This window comes from Papilio polytes, unplaced genomic scaffold, assembly GCF_000836215.1.
Source record: "Papilio polytes unplaced genomic scaffold, Ppol_1.0 DF824069.1, whole genome shotgun sequence".
Classification (NCBI taxonomy): domain Eukaryota; kingdom Metazoa; phylum Arthropoda; class Insecta; order Lepidoptera; family Papilionidae; genus Papilio; species Papilio polytes.
Window position 1 is genome coordinate 1,670,818 of NW_013525135.1, and position 25,104 is coordinate 1,695,921.

General features: G+C 36.5%; 1 protein-coding gene across 1 annotated transcript; it reads left to right on the top strand.

Moving 5' to 3' along the window:
- Positions 1-11,067: 11,067 nt before the first annotated feature.
- On the top strand, positions 11,068-24,437 carry LOC106100139 (radial spoke head protein 3 homolog). Its single transcript, XM_013278882.1, has 9 exons — positions 11,068-11,267; positions 16,805-16,895; positions 18,862-18,996; positions 19,062-19,190; positions 19,328-19,531; positions 19,742-19,904; positions 20,032-20,118; positions 20,248-20,349; positions 24,140-24,437. Exons 1-9 carry the CDS (start codon positions 11,146-11,148, stop codon positions 24,154-24,156), a joined length of 1,050 nt encoding a protein of 349 aa, XP_013134336.1. The 5' UTR covers positions 11,068-11,145; the 3' UTR covers positions 24,157-24,437.
- Positions 24,438-25,104: the final 667 nt, after the last annotated feature.

A 25,104-nucleotide genomic window follows, 5' to 3' on the forward strand; every position in this document is an offset into this window, starting at 1 on the left:
AGATTTAATTATCAGTAGGGTAAAAAGTTATTGCATAGTCCTGCTTCAACCCCTTAGCAATATTGTCCGTGCCAACAATACGAGCTTTATTTAACGAAATCCCAAATAAAGGGTTTTGTACGGGACAGGCGCGCTGATGCGACAAATCGTCTTAGTTTTTTAATTTAACAGGGTGACGTAATCCCGCCGGGGACAGACTCCTAATGAAAATTGTCCGTTCACAAGCAACCACCCATCGTGTCATGTAATGCGAAATAAAACTATAGCGTGGGTTTCTATGGACTAAAGTCATTTAAATTTTTTGCTAAATTGTTTTACAATATTGTCTACGAATGGCATTAAAAACCCAATGTTATAAGAACGAGTTATTTCAACACATATTAGGGATTCTTTTCTCTGCGCTGATTGCAATCAGATCATCCAGCATCAGGAAATACGGCTGAAAACGAACGCCACGTACACAATAAATCGCTACCACTGCAGGAGCTACACTACGTGTTAATAGACATCCAAACGGCCATGATCTTATCTTCCTTCTGTAGAATACCTCACACTTAGTTAACCATAAATGTCACAAAATACGGGACTGTCCTGCCGTGTTTATCAAAAAATGTTTTACATGACATTTTCATCACCTTTCCCATTGTCAAATTTAAGTGCCAATAAAATGAAAAATCGACCAGTCCAGGAAAATCAAGTTACTTATATGCTTTTATACTTCAGATTTCCATCTTCCAATTCCAAGATTCACAGGATGCGTGTATATTTGTTTAAAACAATCCTTATGAGTTCTTTTATAGTGTCTCCTACATTATAATTAAATATGGTCATCGTAGTTGCACCTGTGCTAAGAGTTTTTGTCGCAGGACGCATTGTGTCATTTAAATCATACCGTTGTTGTGCTGTGCAGGGGAACCCTTTGCGTGATTCTCCACGCTTGTCGTCGGCCATTCACGATACTGCCTGTCTGCTGCCTACTGCTAGGGCTGCCTGTGAATAAAATTAGACCAGAAAAACAACTAACGATCAGTGTTATATCAACCCTTGACTAGCCACTCTGTAGCGCGAATATGCAATACGTAACAAAAGTTTGGTCAAACATAAAGAAGTGGCAGCCCTACACCGAACACATTCAGTTCTTCTGATTTATGTCACTCGATATAACAATCGTATCGGTTCTTCTATGCTCTATACATCATCTATTTATCAAAAAATAGATATAAATTGAACGATCTTATTTAATCCGTGACCAATTTCCTTCTCTAAAAAGACACTTTATTTTTCCTATCAAAAATGTGTTCAGGTTATTGAGAAAAATAAATTTTATTAATATTTATCATCAACAATTTTTGTCATTTGCGGATCGGAATTAAATTGAGGGTAGATATGATTATTTTAGTGTTATATTTAATTTCAGGGCCGGCAACGGATTTGGAATTTTTTTTGTCGTTTGCCAGCTATTACAAAAAAAGAATAAAGCATACAAGATACTGATTAGGGAGAAAGAATGGTGGTTATATGTAAAGCAAGCAGTACATAAGTCACACATAATTCTTGGCAGTCTAAATGCTTATGTATGTAGAACATTCGAGACCAAACAAGCGAACAGCGCGAAAACACTTGAATAATTCAAGCTATCATGTAAATTGAAGAGTGACGGCCGTAGGTGTCAGTGAGGCGCATCTCATTGGAGCCAAGTGTCCAGATGTATGCAGATGATATGGACGTGGACCCGACGACTTGAGATTTCGACATCTCATCAATATTTGATCCCAATTTGAGTTGCTGATGTCGCCCGATGACGCCAATGGCCTGGTACTGTACCTACAATAAAAACGTTTTGGTTTTCAGCCAAGGCTAGCGTGTGCAAAGTCTTTAAGTGGAATAACAATGCGTGTAACAAACATCAAAATCTTCATAAACGGTACAATATTTTTCTATATTATTAAGCGAATACGGTCTTCAAAAAAGTCTATTTCTCCACGCCTCTATAAATCTTTACTTGGAACAACACATTTTTGAGATATTATCAAAACAAATTACATGATTTACGAAAATTTATTGTTAAATAAATGAAACATTATGTCTTCACTCTTCTTCCCACCATAATTCGCAAAAAATGTTAATGAATCCTAATCATTTTTCATAAATACTTCAATGTATCTTAATAAGCCAATATTCTATCAAAAAAGTTGTTTTCATCTAGACAGTGACATTGACCTCAGTCTTGGAGGCCTGATGAAGGATTCACGAGGCCTGGATACATAACACGCAGCTGGACCGACATACTTTATAATCATCCGCACAAAATAGAATATCATTTTAGTTACATTGTTAATATGCGCATTTTTTCAAGGTATCACGCTTTACCTTTGAATTTCAAAACGTTTTTTTTTATATTTCATGGCGATTTTTAACGTCAATGAAACGAAATGTAAATGTGTAAACGTTTTGGTAATATTTTAGGATAATCTGTTAGAATTATACGTTTGCGAGCCTTAAAAATTTATCACAAATCAAATAAAATATACAACATAAATAAATTAAAATAAAACAACGATATCTTACCATCAAGTCATAAGTATTCTGTTCTATTCTAATCTTCAACACAAAACGTGCGAAACCGGTAGCTTATCATCCAGCATTCCTAATGTTTATAAGATATTGCTGTTATTAAATAAAATAATGCGCACGTCACTGCGACAAAGGTTCAGCAAAACTTCGGGGAAGGAGACCTTTGTAGAGCCACAAAAACTGCTCATGTCCCGTTCTCTACCTGTTGCTCTTATCAGATGTTTATTACTACGAATACAGTTGCCTCTTTGTGCTTTTTTTCTTTTTTTTTAATCTAATTCATTTGAACGCAACATCGTGTCCGACTTAACAAATAGTTTTATTATCTGTTAAACATCTTATTGAATAAAATTTCAGCTGTTAAATAAAACAGTATCTAATAAATAAATGTGAGACTTAAGAAAATACTAGCTTCTACCCGCGACTCCGTCCGTGTAGTATTAATAAAAACAAAAAAAAGTAGCTATGTGTTCTACCTGGCTATCCTCTACATCTATGCCAAATCATCCAGATTCGTTTAGCCGTTTAGGCTGCAAACTCTAACAATGGATGAATGAATGATGAATGGATGGAATTCATCCAAACTTTCACATTTATAATGTTCTACCTAAACAGTCGAAGTATAATGTTAAAACTGGAACTTGTGAAGTTAACTGAAAGTTTAGCCTACCCGCGTGTTACGTTTTACTGTTTGACTATATACACTGTGCAATTAATAATTATTTTTTTGTTCAATTTCGCTATAAAACAATATACAAGTTATTTCCAACTATTTGTACAACAGGTTACAGCAACTAAAGGACATCGAATGTAATAACGCAACACAATGCGTGACCCGACCACGCTACCAAAAAAACAGGCCATTCTTATCCTAAACACAAAGTGTACCGAAGAACATACGAAGAATTTGTAGATAAGGGTGTGAATGTATCGATACTTTAACAATGTTTAACAGATTTTTTGTAATCTTCATGCTTTTTATTAGAACCTAATGAATTACAGATACAATGTTTTTGAGATACAGATATAATAATTTTGAATAGAAATGGATGAATTTTGGATTTGATATACAACACGATAATGGCAGACCTCTTAACAAGACATGTATAATGTAGAAAAGTGTATCTTTTCGGTTTTTAAATTTGCGCAAAACGTTGCGTAGAATACATTTTTAAGTGTAGTGGGACCTATCAGACATCAAAGATATTTGAAATGAACTGTACCAAAACCCACAGAAATGTGCCCATAAATAATACACTTTTTATATTCCATTACATTTACCATTTAGCATTTGTATAACCTAAAAACATTTGTATGCTTGTATATCGATATGTAATGCGTACATCACTAGTGCGGGTAGACGCGATTTTTTCCCGATCTCACGGCTAGTGCAGACAATGGCAAGTGATATACGACACGAGGTGGTGATTTACCGCCGACACAACTGCACGGTGCAGCTAACCGCCGGTTTACACTGCTGAATGACCTGTACAAAAATGTACACCGTCCCTCTCTTCCTCATTTCAAAAATAGAGACAAGAATACTAACGAAAAAATCACCGGCTAATGTCTTTGAAGGTACTTGCCTAAGTAAATGCTATTTCTAGTTAGTGTATGGCTAATTACATTACGTGGTACAGTCGACTGAGTCTACGCACTAGATATAATTTAGATATATATATGTTTGTGTGAATGTGTATGTAGACGCAGCCGGGGTTTGATTAAGCAGCCGGATCCGGTAAATCAATGTTGTCTTACGTATTGCTCATACCGATCTATGATTATATTACTGGGGAAATACATAGAGACGATACAACTGTACATTATTAAAATTAATAAAAATGACAAAGCATGCAATGGCTTTAATAAATACTTTATCAATATTAATTTATGCATTTAGGGATGTTTTAATTTGGTGCAGTTAAATTTTATTTGTAAAGATATTAATAACCTTTCAGACTTATAGCTGTCACAAATGCAACTGTCAAATTAACTTAATATTTAAATTAATGAGAATTAATAAGAAAATAATTAATTAATTTCTTAATTATTAAGAATTGCAACTCTCTAAAGTTCCATGTTTAGCCAGGGCGGGCGGCAGCAGGGCGACGTTGCCTAACTAACTATAAATTACAAGGTCACCAATTAAGATAACACCGCGCCGGACGCGAATCCACGCCGCTCTATTAGGTCTCTACCACACTGTTAAAGCGAAGAACCGAAGCGAACAGCAATATTATCTGAAATTCGGTTAATCTTGGTGAAATGTTTACGAAGAGGGTTAATTAAGCGAACCTGAATCTAATTTAGAGCAAATTCTACAGTGCGTTTACACATCACCGTTGATTTAGCTTTTGCTACGCTTCGCTTTCGGTTCGCTTTCGCGTTTGTGTACTACACGCCTTACCTACTTCTAGTCTAGCATAAATCATATTCTAAATACGCATTAGTATACAAATAGATGTCATTGCTTAATTTTAAAATTAATAAGAAATAAAAATAAGTAACTATTAGTAATTTAAAAAAAGCAATATTCTCACAAATAAATTCAGTAACCTCTCGCAGATTCCCTTTATTATATGATATAAAATAATAAGGCTCCGATTCCAAAAGGAACAAGATACGTAAATATTACAAAGTATGAGTGAACAATCGACAATGCCCGGTGGAAACAAAGCGTCGGCGGTGCTCAGAGCGAGCCATAAGTTACCGAGCCCAAATAAAACGCGCGGACAATGCCGCGGCGAAACAGTAGCACGTATTAGCATATCGACCATCGACCACTCGCCACACAGCACACACCACGACATAAACAATTTCAGTCTTATCTCAAAGTAATAAGGTATAATTTTGGTTAAATATGTTGTATCGTTGCTGCTATTGTCTCGTGAGCTTTATTCCAAGTTTTGCTCTTTTAAAATTCGCATATGAGGTGAAAATCTTATCTCGGTTTGGTACAACATGAATCTGTGAGGCGGTATTTGTTTGGTCTAGCTGGCAATGCTATAATGGTATAAGGAAAATATATTTTTACTAGCTTTTACCTGCGACTCCGTCCGCGTTAAATTAAAAGAACAAAAGTAGTTAGCCAATGTGTTCTTCCAGACTATTCTCTACATCTATACCAAAATTCACTTAAATCCGTTCAGGCTTTAGGCTAAAAACTCTAAAAAACATCTATGCATCCATACATCTAAACATTCGCATTTATAATGTCAAGTACAGATGAACTATGATTTAAAAGATTTGGATTGGAATTTATTATTCTTAAATCTATATTACTTTTTTCTTTTTTATAGCCGTGACGTCACAATATGGCGTGATTTCATGCACATACTTGAAACACAATAAAAATCATCTGTAAGAATAATATAAAAAAACCAAGGATAAACTATTTTATTTATTCAGAGTGGCAGCTTTTTATTACAGCCGTTTTTAAAAATCTGAATATTGTATTTGTCTGAAGTCATCTTACATTAGGATAATTTTGGAATATTCTGGTAAACATTGACCGGACTTGTCAATCAATTCAAATGTATGGTAATGTCTCACGTGGCCCTCCACAAGACTTCTGCATAATCAGTTTTTGTTTACATTTCGCGAATAAATCAAATGAGGATACCGAAATACATAAGTTAACAAACATTTTATAATAAATCAATTAAAACACATTGGTTATAATGTCCTGAAATTATAAGAAACTTCATATTTTTGTTGACTGTAAGTCTCTCTTCTATTCCTATGTCCCTAAAGTGGGGCAGAGGGCGTCCACAGTACGCCGCCAGCTCGCTCTGTCTTGGGCTCTGCGTTGTATCTCGGACCATGACAGCCCGATTACCTTCAAGTCGGCCGCCACTGAACGCCGCTAGGTTTGTTTAGGGCGGCCACGCTTACGTGTTCCTTGTGGGATCCACTCCAGGGCCTCCCTGGGAATGTGGCTGGATTCCCGGCGAAGCGTATGGCCAATCCATAACCACTTGCGTCGTTTTATCTGCTGGCCGATCGGCTGCTCTCTACAACGTGTCAGGGGTTCTTCGTTGCGTATCGTTTCTGGCCAGAAGATTGTTGACTGTGAGTAATACCTTTTTAATCAAATGACGGTGTAACAGCTGAGTTTAAAGCTCACGCACAGATTTATCTGAACTCGACTGTACAATAAAACTGTCAGTTACAAATGACGTAGTATAAAATGTACTTCCGTATTAGTAGTTTCAAATCGACATTTAAAAACAAATAATTAACTATACTAACACACATTATAAAATAAGATTTTCATTTTATATTGTTAAAAACAATATTTCGTGTGTTAGAAAGCTAAACACAAGAGAGTGAAATGTGCAGCAGGGGGTCACAGCGGTGTCCGTGTCTACAGGACTACCCCCCGCCCCCCGGAGGTCTCTCGCCCGCTTCTTGCGACTCCCCAATTCCCAAAATGGGCCACGCTTATGTATAATTCAATTGATTTAGTTAAGGATAGTTTTTCAAAGTCGGGTCACAATACATATGAATGTACGGCCTACTCTAATAAATTGGTCGGAGCCACGTTTTTAGGCTAGCTTCCCAACTTGTATATCGTACTAATAATGACTGCCATATAAGTGACTGTGAACTTTGATTTAATATTCATTGATTTATCGTCGAAAATCTCATATATTTTTAGAATTAACAGACATCAAAAAAAAATTTAAAACAGGAATTATTTAAAACTAGCTGCTCCCGTGCGGTTTCATCCGCTTGATATAATGAAAATTTTATTTTATTGTTTACATTTGTCAAATTATCAATAACAAATGTCAAAATGACATGACATGATGACAACCTTGCTTCCTTGATGTTGGCAGCAACTTATGGTATCTTTCCCACATTAGGGTTTTTATCCAAAATATTTACCCCCTAGGTTTAATGGCGTAGAAATATATAGCCTTTAGCTTAACGCAAGTGTAGGGCTTTTTATTAAAAAATATTCAAAAATATGCTGTAATTGCTCACATCTTAGGCAATAAAGAAGTGTGAGTTTACGCTTTATTATATTAGTATATATGTTTCATACTTTACGGAAATGTATTGTTCGTTTTTCTACTTTGGAAGATTTTTACCGTGTATGGTATTCTTTAAATTTGCAGTGCACTATTAAACTCTATTTCTTGTCGTTGTCTCCAGTCCAATAACTGGATTTAGATCACGATTCTGTTCAAAGGTTTAACAAAATAAAATCGGTAAGCACACTTCATTTTATATTTGTAGGAGATTAAAATTGCATTTAAATGATAATTATACCTCAGAAACCGATAATGTTTTCTTAACAGAAATTGTATTTACGATGAATTCCATCCCATATATTATTTTTGAAATTAAGTCTAAAAACGAAATTCTGGAAATGAAGATTCTTCCGGCAACTCTCAAAAGAAACGGAAAAAAGAATTAATCATACTAATATTATAAATGCGAAAGTTTAGATGGATGGATGTTTGTTAAAGTATGAAGCCTAAACGGCTAAACGGATTTTGTTGAAATTTAACAGACGTAGAGGATAGTCTGGAAGAACACATAGGCCACTAAGTTTTTTTTTCTTGTAATTCCACGCGGACGGAGTCGGGGGCGAAAGCTAGTAGAAAATAAAACAACGGTCAAGTTCTAAATATAATAATTAAAGTCTTAAGTTTTACATAACTGTAACTTAACAGCAGACAACTTCTAATTTAACGGAGACGTCTTATAATATAGAATTAAAAGTTTTACGTAGTAAGGAGTTAGTAACTTGTATAAATATATTCTCTTCACACCAGTTTACTTTATAGTACAAAAACTAGTAGAAACATAGCATACAAAATATGAAAGAAATAAATTTTTACTAGCCATATTTAAAGCAAACATAGACAGAATTAAATATTCTATTAATCAAGCATAATATTCTACATGTCTGTCTATCCAAAATCGGAAAATGTTCGGGTAACTTTTATGATTTTTAATTCTATCAATATGGCAACACTCGCGGCTGATAAAGCCTGGACTCCCGTGCAATCGTTAAAGCCCCGTCTATACTCTGCAAAAGTTACACAGATAAAAAAAGGAACCATAAATCAAGCGGACATACACGGAAGTTGACTGCGACGCGCGTACGCCAGGAAATTGCAGTATTTATTTTATTGATTAAATTTACTGCAAGAAGTTGTTTTATGTTATTTTATTAATTAATAAATAAAATCTTCCTTCTGTCCATATGAGTGTTTTTTTCATGCATTTTTGTAAGTTCATAGCATAAAAATTTGGAAGAAGTATTCGTAACGTCATTGAGTTTTGTATGAGTTTTGTTGGTGTACTTTTGATCCGGTAGGGGCGCTGCACAAATCTAATACTTTGTTGACGACGTTTCGAATATTTTCTCAGTTTTCTTGGTAGCCCCTCTGTTTTTCAGGAATATCAGATGTTTTAATGTTGCCAAAAATGGCTAATTTAATTACAAATATTCATTGTTTCTTTCAGTTTGGTGTTGTGCAGTTAATACTAGTGTTTTTAACTCAAAAACGTGTATGCTCATAAAAACCCTTGAATAGTATAATATGTTTGTTTTGTGTATTACATTAAAACAATGTGCTATAAAAATTTACGAGTCACATCGTTATAGCCAATTCACACGCCACGGAGACGAGAAAAACAATGGCCACTTCGACGTCTCATTGTCCTTACAATTACAATATCATCACCTGTCATTTATTACGTGCGGACAGTTATAAATGAAGTATTTAATATACTAAAAATATCTGTTAATAGCCTACTGTAATAGATGTTCTTTCGGCCAAATATCGAATCTTAAATACTTTGCTTGGTAAACGATGACACTCTGACAACAAAATTTTACCGGGATTTGAGTGTCATTTTAGTATTCGGCCGTTAGAGTTAATAATAAAGATATTTTCCTATTCCTATAATGTTTTGGACTTTCTTAAACTACCTGGTTCTAATGAGTTTTCAAAAAATCTGTATTTATGGGCGAGCTGCATGTGTAGACTCGAAATATTGAAGATTTATAAACTGAACAAAAAAATTCATAGTAAACTTAAAGTAAATCTTTCGGATGCAATCATTAAGGCAATAAATAAAAAGCTATTCATTGATTTCGTAAAAAACGTCCGCCATGGCGGGAGGAAGCGCGCCACGCGGCGACGTCTAGCGCGCTTTTTTACAACAAAAGCGCGCGGAAGTGGCGCTGCGAGCGCTGCGAGCGCACGCGTCATTAAACCGCGCGCTCCTACGCTCACGACAACTATATATTTATTGCTGTACGCTTTGACAATTCTGTCCTTCGTATTTGCAACACCCTTACACCAAACACAGCATTTTTATATTGCACTCTATTCTTAAACACATATAGTTTGAAATACTTTACATTATGTCTCATTTTCGGGGGTAATTACGTGGGAGAATGATCTGGCGGAAAGTTCCAGTGTCATTATTTTATGATGTCTTCATCGGGGACGCATCGGACACGGCGCGGGATATTTGTCAAGTCATACTAGAATAGTTCCAAAAAGGGCAGAACGAATTTATTGCGTTTTATTTGTGTTTGGATTTTATTTGTAAGTTTGTTGATATTGTGTTCTTAAAACATGGATTACGGATAATTTATGTTCACCTTAGCTTCTAAGCTATAATTATGTTGGAATAAATTGGTTTTTTGTTAACAAAAACGAAAAAATGGGTTTGAAAGTAAAGACTTTAGCAAATGAGTTTGTTTAACGTTAACAAAATAATCTATATTCCGCTTTATTAGCCGGTGCAGTATGCGTATTCAAAGGATTCGTGAAACATTTTTGTTAAAACGTTTATGGAAAACCTCACAAGGTCTTGAGATGTCACAAATGCATGACAAAACCAATTAATTACTATGACACTAAATTTATACCACTTATAAGTAGGCACGAAATGTAAATAAATTCAAATGAAAGGATAAAAATCCAAATTTATTTGGCGACAAGGAAGAAATAATTAATGTTATTATTTTTAGTAATTTCATTTTAATTTTGAAACCCAAATCTAATTTAACGCCATCTAGTGATGTAAGGTTTAACTACTACAGCGCTCAATTTAGTATGCGAAAAAGACCGATACAGTTAGTGTAAGGCGTGTGCAACAGATGGCATTGTTATTGAAAGTCGTATGCCACCGCTTTTTAGTACATTTTTTGTTTAATTTCACAAAATACCGACAACTGTCTGTTTAAATGCTTTATAAGTTTTATTTCAAATAATTTCATTTTAATTTTACGCGCAATCACGTTTTAAATTAGACAATTTCATCAGAGGCTTATCCTTGAATAAGATACTCTTTGGTGATAGATAACCAATGACCGGAAGAGTTTGTTTATCGATCACCATGGTAATAGAAGACTAAAAAATAACAACAATACTGGCCAGTATTGTATTTTATGATTAAAAGTGATGTCAGAGGCAATTAATTTATTAGAAAGGAGGATGAATAGTTCGATATCCAAACCAGTGTCTAAGTGACTTTTTACGTCATTGTTGATAGTGCGTGGTGCTGTGTGTTTGTGTTTGATTTCCACCTGTTGAGATGAGTATGTCAATGCGGTCTGTGCTCGTGGAGGGCCCGCAGCGGCCGAAGGGACCCTTCACGTACGCCAGCACGCCTCGGGCGCTTTACAATAACATGAAACTCAGAAAAGATCCATCATGGTAAGGGTTAAGAATTTCAAAACTATTGTCAAGGTCATTTGAATTTTGGTAATAATCTCAAATAAGGCCACAAAGTCTCTATTAAGTCGTCGAAAACTGGTTAAAACAATCTCGCAATGACAAAAATCACCTCCCGTAGTCAGATGCTTTGGAAACATAAAATTAGTGGGTAGACGTGACCAAAGACAAAATCGTGTACGACTTACATAGAACACTAAAAGATATCGGTGACTTAATAACATTCCTCGTTGAGTTGCATGTCGCCTGACATTACAAATATCAATGTTACGATTAATATTGTTTCTTTGATGCAGTGCATATAAATGTGTGCCGTCACTCGTATACGACCACTGTAGGTCATACCTGAAAAAATAAGCCTTGAACGACATGATACAAGTAGCTTTATAAAAGAACTATCTAAAAGTTTGTCCACTGTCTTTGATTTCGCGCCTTTTTCCGTCTTTATTTTTTGTGTCTGATACCATTATAATGAGTTTTCATCACTCAAACAGATGAAATTTTAACTTACAAAAGCGACAATAAGTAATTCCATTCCAGAATTAACGACAAAAGCTTATAAATGACGCAAATATTGATTTTAATTTCGATACGTGTTAGTCATATAAATACAGTACAAACAAGTTTTAAAATTATAGCTCTGTTGTATTTCCAAGTAATTTTTAATTAAAACACATTGAAATCGATGACCTTCGATAGCTGTACATTTAATATACACGTAAATAAGATGTGAAAACATCAAATTTAAATGTATATACGCATTTTTTTTAATATATCTGATTAATATGACGGTAAAAGACTCATAGGAAGGGGAAATGTCCTCTTCATGTGCGTCTCCTTCACCGTCGATCAAAGGTAGACAATTCATCTGCTATTGCTGCTGTCTAAAGCCAGCGATCGCTCCTCTTTTTAGACGAATTTAGTTGGGCGCTCGGTTGTTTGCCACATAAAAAAAACTGCTTACTTTCGTAAGCCAAAAGTGAAACATTGTTCATCATCATCTCCCCTACCTTATTCTATTCCCGTAGTGTCGGCGCACCGGGTTTTCCTCCTCCAAATAACTCTATCATCCGTGATCTCAGTCATCACTCCCTTGATCATGTCACTTTCACGAAATCCATCCTTCTCTTTCTATGTCTAACTCCACCGGTGTATCTCCACACTCAAAATTATTGTTCTTCAAAGTTAAACTATGTTATTTTTTCTAATATAACTTCAGCCCTGGGGAGCAAAGGAGTTCAAGGTCTTGTTACTTTACACATATATGTAAAAGCGACTAATTGACATCCCCAGTCACGGCAACTTGCAATCTAGATAACGTCAATCTTACATACTCATTTTTCTTCGTATAAATACTTTCTTGGTTAGATTTCTTCATTTAACCTTGAGTTTTCACTATCGATATCTCGCACTTTATCTGTCTTCTAGAAAAGCCACTGAAGAAATATTTTAATAAGTCACAGAAATATTAAGAACGAGCTGTTGCCCGCAACTTCGTCCGCGTGGTATTAGAAAACATACGAACTACATAAATTATAAAAAGCTACGTATCCCTCGGGAACCGGACATTTCTCGGGGATGAAGCTTATCCCATGTGTACTCCAGACTTTGTTTTATATCTGTGCCAAATTTCAATAAGATAACTAAATTAATGAATCCCACGGAAACCTTAACTATTCCCGGAATAAAAAGTAGCCTATGTGTTCTTCCACACTATGCTCTAAACCTGTGCCAAATTTCATGGAGATTCGTTCAGCCGTTTAGGCTACAAACGCTAACAAACATCCATCCATCCATCTAAACTATCGCATTTATAATATTAGTAAGAAGTATGATGTGTTGAGTTTTAAAAGTTTAGAAATAATTATAGAGTAAGTTGAATTTTAGTCCCCTCTAGCCTATGGTTGTCCTACTCCAATCAGATTTATGTTTCATTCAATTCTTATTTTTGTTTTTTAACCTACTTTCTAGAGTAGGCATATTTTACTGGCCAGATGGTAACTTTTTATTTATTTAAAGTAGCTGTTCCCGTGCGATTTCATCAGCATAAAATTATTTTATTGTTTACATGTGTCAAATTGTCAATGACATGACATTACAAAACTTGGTAATCTAACTTTGATGTTGGCAGCAACTTATGGTCTCTTTCCCACATTAGGGTTTTTATCCAAAATGTTTAGCCTCTAAGTTTAATAGCGTGAAAATATATAGCCTAAAGCGTGAAGTAACTGTAGAGAAGACGTTGAATTTCTTAAAATACAATTTTCTTATGTCCTATTTGACCTGTGAGAGCTCGCGTGGTGATGTAAGATAAGCTACAAGGCGTCTAGCATGTTAGTACTGTGGTGGAGAGCAATGCCCTTAACCTTGGTTAATAGCAGCGCCCTCTAGGGTGGACTGCGCACATCCGTTTGCTAGCAAAAGGGGGACTTTTATACCTTGGCTATTAACACTAGCTTCTATCCGCGATTCTGTCCGCGTGGAATTAAAAGAATACAAGAGTGAGTAGCCAATGTGTCCTATCCTCTACATTTTTATCAAATTTCATCTTATTCCTTTCAGCCGTTTAGGCTACAGACTCTAACAAACATCCATCCACCTAAACTTTCGCAATTATCATATTAGTAATATTTTGTAAGTAAAAATTACAATCAATAAAAATCAAACTATTCCAGCACTATTTGTAGTTAAATTGTATTAGTCATAGCGCAAAACAGACGCAAAATTATTATTCTGTATACGTATAATTTATTTGGTAGACTTCGTTTAATGGGCAATCTGTAGATGTTGCGATAATACTGACCAGGGGGCGGTTGCTAGGCCAGTGCGAAATGTACAAGAGCTCGTGTTACTTTTTTTTTTCTAATTTGATTAGCATTGATCAGTTTATATTACGAAAACTGCTCATGGTTCATATTTATCTACCTTATAGCTTAAACCAGGCACTTTACTAACATGGGTGGCAACAGCAAAAATACTATCGTAGTAAAATAAAATGTAAAAGATGGTTATATTGGGCTTACACTATAGTTTTTGCATAGTTACATTCTGTAATACCTAAATCGAAATAAAAAGATGAATACTTATATTTTGCAATGGCTCCTAGACTATGTTTAAATAGAAGACCGTTGCGTCGCAATCGTATTCGTAGCTTTCATTACGCGTAGCCCAATGTAGCGTACTGTGCTACGGCATTATGTAGGCGGAGTAGCATGACGCACATCCTGGCTACGCGGTTCTACAAAACACCACAATGGACCCTCAAGGTCAATTCGAAAATTAAACTGACGCCAAAAAATAAATGCGCGTTTATTTTTAAGTAAGGTTTATATTCTAAATAATAAGTTATTATTATTTTCGAAGTTAAATATATAAATTTGAAGTTTGATTGGTAAGATGACCGTTACTACGTTTATACTAGTTGCCCTAACCTTCTAAATATGAAAGCTTATTTATTATATATGCCATTACATTAATATACATAGGTGTATGTGGAGATTACATCAATAAGTTTAAAAGCTTAATTCCTAATTAATATATACAAAAGTATAAATAGTTATATTTTAGTAGAAATTTCTGTACAATCCAGTATGATAATTGACCAAGAAAGAAGTCTCGCGACTTGACTCGCAGCGGTCAGCCGTAGCGCCTGCGCGACCACACGCCGCAGCATTAGCGTCAACTCTATAATGCATCAAGCGCCACCTGCTGGTGGACGGTAACGTCGTTTTGTTGGTAAGCGCTAATGACCGTCGGCCGGCGCCCAGTCCCACAGCCAGTACCCGCCGGCCCCCGCCGCGGACTGCCGCCCGCACATGTGACACGCGATGTCTGCCTCACAAGCGCCGTCCGATGACGGCTTACCAGTCGTCGACAACGAGACCACACAAACAGACCACGCAGTGAAACGTAATCCCAATGTTAACGTAGTCCGACCCCTCGCCCGGCCAACGGTGGACACACGCACCGCTCTCAATCCGAAGTTCTCTCGCGCGCTCGACTTTAAATTGCGCCGGTTAAAAGAGAAAGAACTATTAGAAGCGAATCTACGACGTCCGATCAGACCTCGCTACGGTATGGGGGCGTTGGCCGCCTCGGAATGCAACCTCAACCTCAGTCAAGACCGAGCCGAGCGGGAGAAGGCAAAGAATCGTTCTCACCCAAATATCAACTGTATCCCTTCAACGGAAAGAACAAAGATATCCCCGAGAATGGAAGACAGTCCATCGCCGGAGCAAAAGAAGCGAAACAAGCAGAATGAGGCCGACAAACCACGTTTCGTAACGACAGTTAAAACTGGACAGTTTCTCTTGCCTCCCCCTGAAGTCGCTTATCTTTTGGGATTGCATACTCTCTACCCTTCTCAAGAAAGAGAGAAGGTTGTTTATTCATATGCTAGTAAACCGAAAGCTGTAACATCACGTCCGAAGCGGACAGTTATCGAAAATAAAGAGAACAGAATACCCAACGGAGGTCCAAACGTTGAGGTCAATAAAAAAGGAATGAACCCCGGGGAGGCGTTCCGCGGGGTAAGAGCGCTGATCGCCAGCGTCGCCGGAATGAGACATATGGTTGAGAAACAGGACAAAGTGTATGTTTTACTATTTATAATATAAAATAGCACATTAACTTATACGAAAGCAATAACCTCGTATGGATGACTTGATAAAATAAACACAAATGTTTCTCAAAACAACAGTCATTTTCAGGTTCAAACACATTTAATGGCATTAACCTTTTATTTAACAAATTTTTACATGATACAATTTGATGTAGTTGACTAAATAGGCTTTTAGACAAAATATCTCATGCTTATAATCTTTTAGCGCCATACGCATGTAAAGATATGTTTATTTATAATGAATTTGTGATTTTTATTGACCAGTGGTTATAACGATTCATTCTTATGATGTCTTTTAGATGTAGCATAGTGTTACTTTCTATGATTCGACAGCCACATCGCCTGAAATGTACAACATATGTAGATGTGAATGAAAGTTGGAGGAGGGTCGGAAACGGGGTCAAGCAGTGTGTAATGACCGCGGCTGCATGCCCCATTTGCCTGCCTCCGTCAACCCCCCCACATACCCCTCGAGCCGCAACCGCCGGTCAACTACCCCCCGGCCATTTATACCTCTTATCTAATCTTATCAATTATAAATATATCGTGTCCCTGATGCCAGCACACCTCATTTAAATAATTATAAATGTAAAATTATGTTTGTTTTATGTACACTTTTATTACACCTCTTTCGACCATAAGAAGCGGAGTAAAATGTTATTTTACTACCACTTACAATGATTCATGCCATTTACTACTACCATCTGCGCGTAATTATAAAAATAAAGTACGTAGCCTAAGTATTCTTTTAGACTTTGCTTTACTGTGGAAAATTTCATCGAGATTCGTAGAGTCGTTCCGTAGATACCTTCTAACAAACCATCCATCCATATAAACTTTGACATTTGTGATTTTACTAAGTAATTAATTATTTATGGCAACGTTTCTTTCCTTACAGCGAAGAGATGGGGCCACGAAATCTGATGCACGACAGGCGCGTGGTACGCGGCAGCACATTCGCCCCGCAGACTGCGCATGCGCACGCCGCGGTGAGTGTCAAATAGAATTGAAACGCTGTAGTTGGGATAATTCGATTTGACCATCAGTGTAGAATCGAATTGACCCATATACATTTAGATGAATTATATATTCTCTCTCTCTCTCTATCTCTCCGGATCGTTTCCTCGTTCTTTAGGGTCGAGACCACTCTCCTTGACCATCTCTCGAAGAGTGTTTCTCCACTCTGTGCAATTGTATATTGTAGTCTATGATAAAACTAGAATAGCAACAAATGTACTACTTAATGCTACCACTGTTTATGGTCTGTTTATGTAATCTGAATTCCGTAAGTCGTCAACACCAAAGGTTGTGTTTTATTTAAAAGAGTAAAGTGTTGATGAAAGTCAAAGTAAACAACATGACATGAGCCGTAAATCGGTAACCAGGCGTGCACGATTACGAGTCGTATTCGTGTGTAATTGAGTTAATACTTGTTCAGTTGCAGTATGCTTTTACAATTTACATATTGTGACTTATATGACATATTATTTGATGTAGATTGATTTGATAGGTTATGAGTGCATAGGTTCCGGTGTTCCTTGGAGATCCCGGAACCTTCGACTATGTGAGTTGATGATGGCCACCGCGGGGGTTTTAGTGGGTCAAATCCTACATAATCCTACCTTCCCTCTAGTAGGCAAGGTATCTTTGGATGACTTTTCCCCCCCCCCGACACCAAAAAAAAAAGTATGAAATATGAGTGCATATTTGTACTAAAGTTTGCAAAAGAAGTGTAACAACTGTGTTAAAATACGTTATGTATGTACATATTTCATATCTATCGAGTAACAAAAGGTTGCCACATCTGACATGATACGTTGTAGAAATATTGCTAGTTATTATCATTTTTCAGTTAACAGCTCTTCATAAGAAATTACAGTTTTCGAATTTAATATGATAACGACTAAACCACTTGTATCATATTACAGTAACAAGCCAACTAACAATGTATCAAAAATTCATCGAAATTTATCATGACCCGTCCATAGCACAGACTGGATAATTCACTGCAAGCTCGCCCTTAATGCAAATTGAACTCAACGTCGATCACTTCAAAGGTTAATTTTGATTGACTAGATGTAATCGATGTAGCCGCGTGCAATTTGTACGTGCATTAAAGGCAAAGAAATCGAAAAGAAATGTTTACTTGCAGCGTTTAACGTGTAAGTGGTACACTAAGTAAGCAATTCCAGGCGCAGTTAGTTTTACAATTGGCTTGAATTTACGTAATTTTTAAAGAAAAAAGTAATATTCATTAAGACTTATATCTATTTTTAAACTACATATAACATCGTCTTAAAATAAATGGTGAATTATAATTAGTTAGTTTCCATTTATTTCCGTTATCCAAGATAATATAATAAATAAACATTTTAATTAGAAAAAACTAATATCTTCGTAATCTGTAATAATTATATTTATTTTTTATTAATACAGCAACTCTCAGTGTCGCACAAGCATGCGTGTTACGTTTCATCACGCGAACCCCAGGCGACCAAAACACTGATTTCGTGGCCCGACCCTTTTGTTTTGAACATTTTGAAAGTGACCTACGAAAATCTTGACTATAAAAATTAATTGCTTACGTTTTGTTAATAATACCTTGATATGGTCGACATTAATTAATTCGTGAGTTTTGTTATAAAGTACATCTTGAAGGTTACCTTTCTTAATAAATTTTATTTTATTTTTCGTGATTACTTTAAAAATTTCGTAACTTTTGGTAATAAAATTTGCGCTATATTTCTAATTTACAAATTAACCTTATTCTACATTGTTATGGTAAAGATAAGAGTTCAATTATTTTTATGAAGGAAAAAGCAATTTACTTGAAAAACGATAAACACGTTTGAGACTTCAGTTTTCTAAATTCCTCACAAGAAGTCTCTCGTAATTTAATAATATACCACGCACAATTATTACTGAAATTAGATTTCTTTCTTATTGTCTTATCAGGGCGATGGCGCAAGCAAGTCTAGGCGGCGCGCATTAGCTCGGCGAGCAGCATTGGCGAGACTGAGACCAGGCACGCCGCCTCCCGCCCCCGGCCGGCGACATCTGCCGGTGCAGACTGAACACTACTTGCAAGAGGTGAGAACTTCGCGTCTTAATGTCTTTTCTATCTACAACAGTATTTAATATACTCTCTCGTGCAGCTGTTCGACAAAGGCGTGGAACTGGAGGTGGGCGTGCAGACGGACCTATTCGCAGACCGGCCCGCCACGCCAATCTACGTGCCTGCCAAGACAGGTGCCGACGCACACACGCAGATATACCCTGGAGACGTAAGTACCTGAGAACCAGTTAAAAACCACAACTCTTATAATGTTTACTCTAGCAGTGAAGGAATCAGAAGTCCGGTGGTTGACTTCAGCATTCTGATAATCGTAGAATGTAATTTTTAATATTCTTTTCCCGCCAGCTGTTCGACTTCGACTTGGAAGTGCAGCCGATCCTGGAGACGCTGGTGGGCAAGACGGCGGAACAGGCGCTGGCGGAGGTGGCGCAGGAGGAGGAGCTGGCGACGCTGCGCGAGCAACAACGCCGCTACCTCGAGCTGCGGGACGCCGAGCGCGCTGAACGCCAGCGGCTGCTTGCGCAAGACATACGCCTGCAGGCTGAGAAGGTACACAGAATAACAGACTGAGTGTTTGGATAAACTGAACTCCTGACTTTAATATAACATCTACTTTTACAATTATTGTGTTTCAAAATAGTTACTGAAGTAAGTAAAAATGATTATTAAGCACGTCGGGAACAAGAGTACTCTTCTACTTGACATGTCAAGTTAAGCACCATGATAATTATTTATGACAATGGTTTGTTATTTGTGCAGGAGCGTCGTGTGGGCGAGGCGCGGCTGGCGCAGGCGGCGGCGGGCGAGGCGCGCGCGCGCGCTGCGGCGGCGGCTCTGGTGCAGGGCTACGTGGCCGAGCTGCTGCCCAGCGTGCTGGCCGGCCTGCGCTGCCATGGTTATCTAATCGAGAGGATACAGACTGGTAATTATCTTCCTTTTTGCCGTTTTACTTAAGTCTACTAGAGTAGACACGACACGACTATGCCTGAACATAGTAAGTCTTGTATCTTGCTCTTACTTCTGTTTTTTATCTGCGAATTTGTTTGCAGGCGTGAACGAAGAGGTAATGCCGTGGCTGGTACAAGAAGTGTCGCTGGAGATTGAATCCATTATCACAAGCCGCGATGTCATCACAGGTACACGTTGCCACTTACATTGTGTTGTATTTAGATTCCATGATATAAAAAAAAAACTTTCAGTAAGTTTGAAGTTAAGGAAAACTTCCATTTTGTAGTTGAAATTTATCTTATCGTTTATAACAACAGAGATCGTACGCGAGGTTGTGGAGACTCGTGCGCAGGCGCCGACGCCGCGGTACATGCCCGACTCCCCCACGCCACCCTCCACACCCAGCATGATGCTAGAAGGTGAGCCAACACTGCAGAGTTACGACTTGAATTACCCAGTTTTCGTTAACGTCGTATAGCCCGTGGCACCATCTTGCCGCACTTGCAGTGGCAGGCGGTGCAGGCCACACCGGCTGCCGGCACGTGCGCATTCGCCACGCCATACCATCCCCATTAGACCACTATTCAACTCTAAGCGGACCTTACAATACTTGCAATAATATCGTATTGCCCGCTTCATAATATCAATCTAATTTGGCCTCTAATACATTTTCAAGTTAGGATTACGATGTTTAAACTAGATCTTAATATCAAGGTAATAAAGTTTAGTTCACATAAATAATTTTAAGGTTAGATCTACAAGTGTCGTTTAATCGAATTTTGTCTTTGTTACCTTTCAATAAGGTTCATTTTCTATTTCTAAGTCTCGCCTAGTCTGCATTGAAGAATAGATGTAATAAGGTTGCAATTTGTGCGACAAGGCACAGAAAAAGGGCGCGTTTTGCGGCCGGTGCTGCGGTCACGGGCGATTAGCTAACGCGGCGTGACGTCACAGCGGCGTCGCGGCGCACGTGCGCACGCGCGCTAATCTCTCGCGACTCGCGACACTAACGCCATCTCTAATCCAACCACTTGTCAACTACAATACGCATAATAACTATTAAAAATAAATTTTTGTTACATTATATTTGATGCGGGGCGTTGAGTGCGCTTATTGTTGATACAATTTAAAAATGCAGATTAAAAAAATGTTTGTAAAAAAAAATCTCCTACCGATTAACTAAGTACTCGTATATCTTGCTATTTTTTTCTAAAATTTTATCTTACATGTATAAGTTTATTTCTAACTAGCTGTTGCTCGCGACTTCGTTCACGTGAAATTAAAAAAATTACAAAATATGACCTATGTTGCTCACTGATAACGTAGCTTTTGTTTGGTGAAAGAATTTTTAAAATCGTCACTGTAGTTTTTTAGTCATTTTAATACATACAAAAATTCTAGAAAATAAATCTTTCCTCTTTATAATATTAGTATAGGAGAATTAAACTAGTTTCACTTTTATCCATACACAAGAAACATTTGTCGAAAAAGCTTCCTATGTGTTGAATTAAATCGTAGGATTTAAAATTATAAAAAGAAAATAAGGTCTTACTTGAGTTGAAATATATGTAATGTTATTTTTGTACAAAATAATTAAATAAATAATAATAATCATACTTCATACTAATATTAAAATGCGAAAGTTCAGATGGATGGATGTTTGTTAGTTTGTAGCCTAAACCGCTGAACCAATTTCCATGAAATTTGGTATGGATGTAGAGGATAGTCTAGAAGAACACATAGGCTATTCACTTTCATTTTTTAAAAATTTTACACGAACGGACTCGCGGGCGAAAGCTAGTAATAAATAATTAAATAAAAAAAATTTCTTATGCCCCTTACCACCTGGAATTATATAAACGGATATATATACTTGTTTAGCAATTGTGTTTAATTTAATTCAAATATGAATAAACGGCACTCTATCTCCCGTCGGGTTTCTATTACTGTCGGTTTGGCGACGGCTATCTGATGAGATGGGAATTAAGATAAAGCGCACGTGGTCACTGCACGCTCCCCGAACACTTGACTCGGGTAATTGTTACTGTTAGTGAAACGAAACTTTCATCTATACTAAATTATGAGGAAAGATTTGTATTTTTGTATGTATTGACATAACTCAAAACTACTGGGCCAATTAATTCTTTCACCGTAAAGAAGTTAAGTTATCGTTGAGTAGCATAGGCTATTTATTATTTTTTAATTTCATGCGGACGAAGTCGCGGCAACAGCCTGTATGTTATATTTGCGATCCCCTCCGTAGGCAGATTTTAAGGAACAATAGTTATTGATATACTATCTTTGACACTTTTAGAATATTAATCAAAGGATATGTAATTAAACTAAGAGTCGAGAATTATAAAATGAATACAAAAATGCACATAATTAATAATAACAATCAAGTAATATTTTCTGGAATCCCGCATTGATAAGTCAAAAACCATTTGTCAGTTTTTCATTAGAAAATTGGACTACTACTTACTACCTCCACCCTTGATCTTTGGACTAACCTACTTATGCAATCACTAGTCTCCTAGATGCAGCCCATTGTTATAATTAGTCACAATCTATTTGAAACAAACGGCATTCTAATTGCAATTGTTTTGCCAGACATGAGATAGCAGTAAATGAAATTAGCAAAAGTCACGGGGACTTTATCAGTGGGGTCTGAGTGTTAAACAAACTTGTGAGGCGAGCGGTCTGGCACGACACACTACACATGTCGCATTTGCCCCATCCTCCTCTATATTCGCTAATGCACATCTAAATGGACTTTAAGAGTTCTGCAAACAGTTTTTATAAAATCAACCTTAACACGATCGGAAACGATTCATTTTGTTACATGAACTGGACTGTTCCGGGATTTAAGAATTGATTATTGCGTCATTGGAAAATAAACCTTGTTGAAGCGTGATATGGTTCACAATCGTATGTTTTATTGCGTGTTTGTGCAGCTGCATGGAGTCGCGTCGCCTCTGAACAATGCAGTAATGATGTAAAGAGCTTAAATGTTACAATTTTGATCACTCAATTAAAATGAGCAACGCGACAAATCTGACCTGTTCTTTATCCTAATAGGGGCACATAGTCGGTTTTGTTATCTGCATAAAGTATATTTTATAAAAAAAAATTATACCATTTTACTTTACAAAGAGCCATATCTACGATATCCAATTTCCTTAAACCTCTGCGAAGTTACTGGCCAGTCCTTATTCATTTAATTATATTAAATTTAAAAAGTATGATTTTTTTTAATTTCAATTTATATTACATTTACCTATTTATTTATAAAACCTTATTAAAATTTAATATAACGGGCCGCTACTAGCGGCCCACCACAACTGCTGCAGGCCGCGGCTTAGGGCGTGGTGGAAACAATTAAAATAATGCAAAATCAAAACACGAGAGGGCGCGCCGTGCACCGGCTCAATGTTGCAGCTTTTTATCAAATAACAGATTAATTCAGCCGCCAAATCTCTACATCGCTTGTACAAACACACGCACACGGTCACCATATTGCTCTACAATTAAACTGTTTATCTTCAAAATATATATAAATTGTAGTGAATTAAAGCTGTAAGTGTAAGTTTCCTTGTTGTTGAACGCTTGATACAGGTACATAATCGAATATGAAATAATATTCCTTCATTTTATGAGCCAAACTAAAAAAAGTTAAACCAAAAAATTTACCCTTAGTTTAATTTAATTTACCCATCATAAAATGAGATAGTTTCAACAATAGCTTTTACGCAATACTTGTCCTGAAAAACTTTTAACGCGTCGCCATCTTTTGTAATAGATTTTACGCGACATGTGCGCGATGCGGCACGGCGCTTATGTGACAGTTATCCTCGCTCAATGGTCGTGTAAACCAAAGCGACACTTGAACTCAACATCACACCTGACACTCTGTACAGCGTCATATTTGTCTGGATTATTTTTTTAAATGCGAAAGATGAATGGATGTTTGTTACTATGAAGGTCCAAAGCGTTTTACTTAATGTCGCTCTGGTATAAATGTAGAACAAAGTCTGAAGAATAACGTTGGTACTGGCTACTAATTCATTTTATTTTTAATTGTGCTCGTACTTAATCGAGGGCAACGTCTACTTAATAATTTTTACAATTTAGGTGTATGAATAACAATTCTAAAATAAAAACCTAGCGAGGAACATGCACCTTTTATTTTATGGTTATTTTTGCTTACAGGAATGGAGGAAGAGTAACGGTAGCGTGCTTGCGTATCAAACTACGCTTAGAAAAGTTTCAGCGATTGTAATAAGATGATCAAATTGTAATGTGTAAATATCTAAGTAGTTTTGTAATAGTTTTGTTAAAAATTTACATTGTTATTTTGTCATTGTTGCATAAATCAGTTTTTAATAAATGAAATATTGTAATTCATAATAAATGCAAGTAAACCTAAATTAATTTACAATTATCCGAATAAAACGTATAATTTTCGGATGTAAAATTATTGGTCCTTCGAGTCGGTTAAGAAATTACATTAAAATACGTCTATGGAATTAAATTAAATGAAGTATTCATTTAAATAAATAATAAGATGATAGAAATTGTTAATTAAATAATGTCAAAGTATCTAGCGGACGGTTTTTAAAATTCAATTATATAAAAAATAATTAAGGTTTCATGAAATTGAATTTTACGTATCGTTGATTGTTTTTTACACATGTATATACTTTTAATAGCGGTAGTTGTTTTGTTATAGTAATTACTGTAAATTGCAAATGTTTAATAAATATGTTTAAAAACACTCGTTCATTTTATTTACTTTAGAAACCTAATCTTACATTTAAAAGTAACGTTTGTTTTCACTTGTTATGAAAGTTTTAGCAATCGTCTTTTAAATATAGGTGAGAGTAACCGTTTGAAGAAAAAAAGCTCAAAATTGAGATTTAAAACCTAAGTCTACGCGTAAATTTGAAACAACCAGACTATAACCCACCGATGTACTTAAATAAATTCGGTACAAAATGTTAATAGGTTTATAAATGAAGGATTTTAACACTTGGATAAATAATATAGATGATGTTATTAGAGGGCGATATATTTTTTTTCACGGATATTTTGATTGCGGGGTCGGAGACAATATGTGTCGGAGTGTCGGGGGCGGTCGGAGGGCGGAGTGCCGCCCTGAGGGTTGCCACCCTCCG

What these genes read in the sequence shown, in the direction of transcription:
- LOC106100139 (XM_013278882.1), top strand. Translation starts at nt 11,146, where the DNA reads ATGAGTATGTCAATGCGGTCTGTGCTCGTGGAGGGCCCGCAGCGGCCG. An exon ending in CTCAGAAAAGATCCATCATG is followed by an intron (nt 11,268 to 16,804) that starts GTAAGGGTTAAG and finishes CTTTCCTTACAG; the next exon opens with CGAAGAGATGGGGCCACGAA. An exon ending in CTGCGCATGCGCACGCCGCG is followed by an intron (nt 16,896 to 18,861) that starts GTGAGTGTCAAA and finishes TTGTCTTATCAG; the next exon opens with GGCGATGGCGCAAGCAAGTC.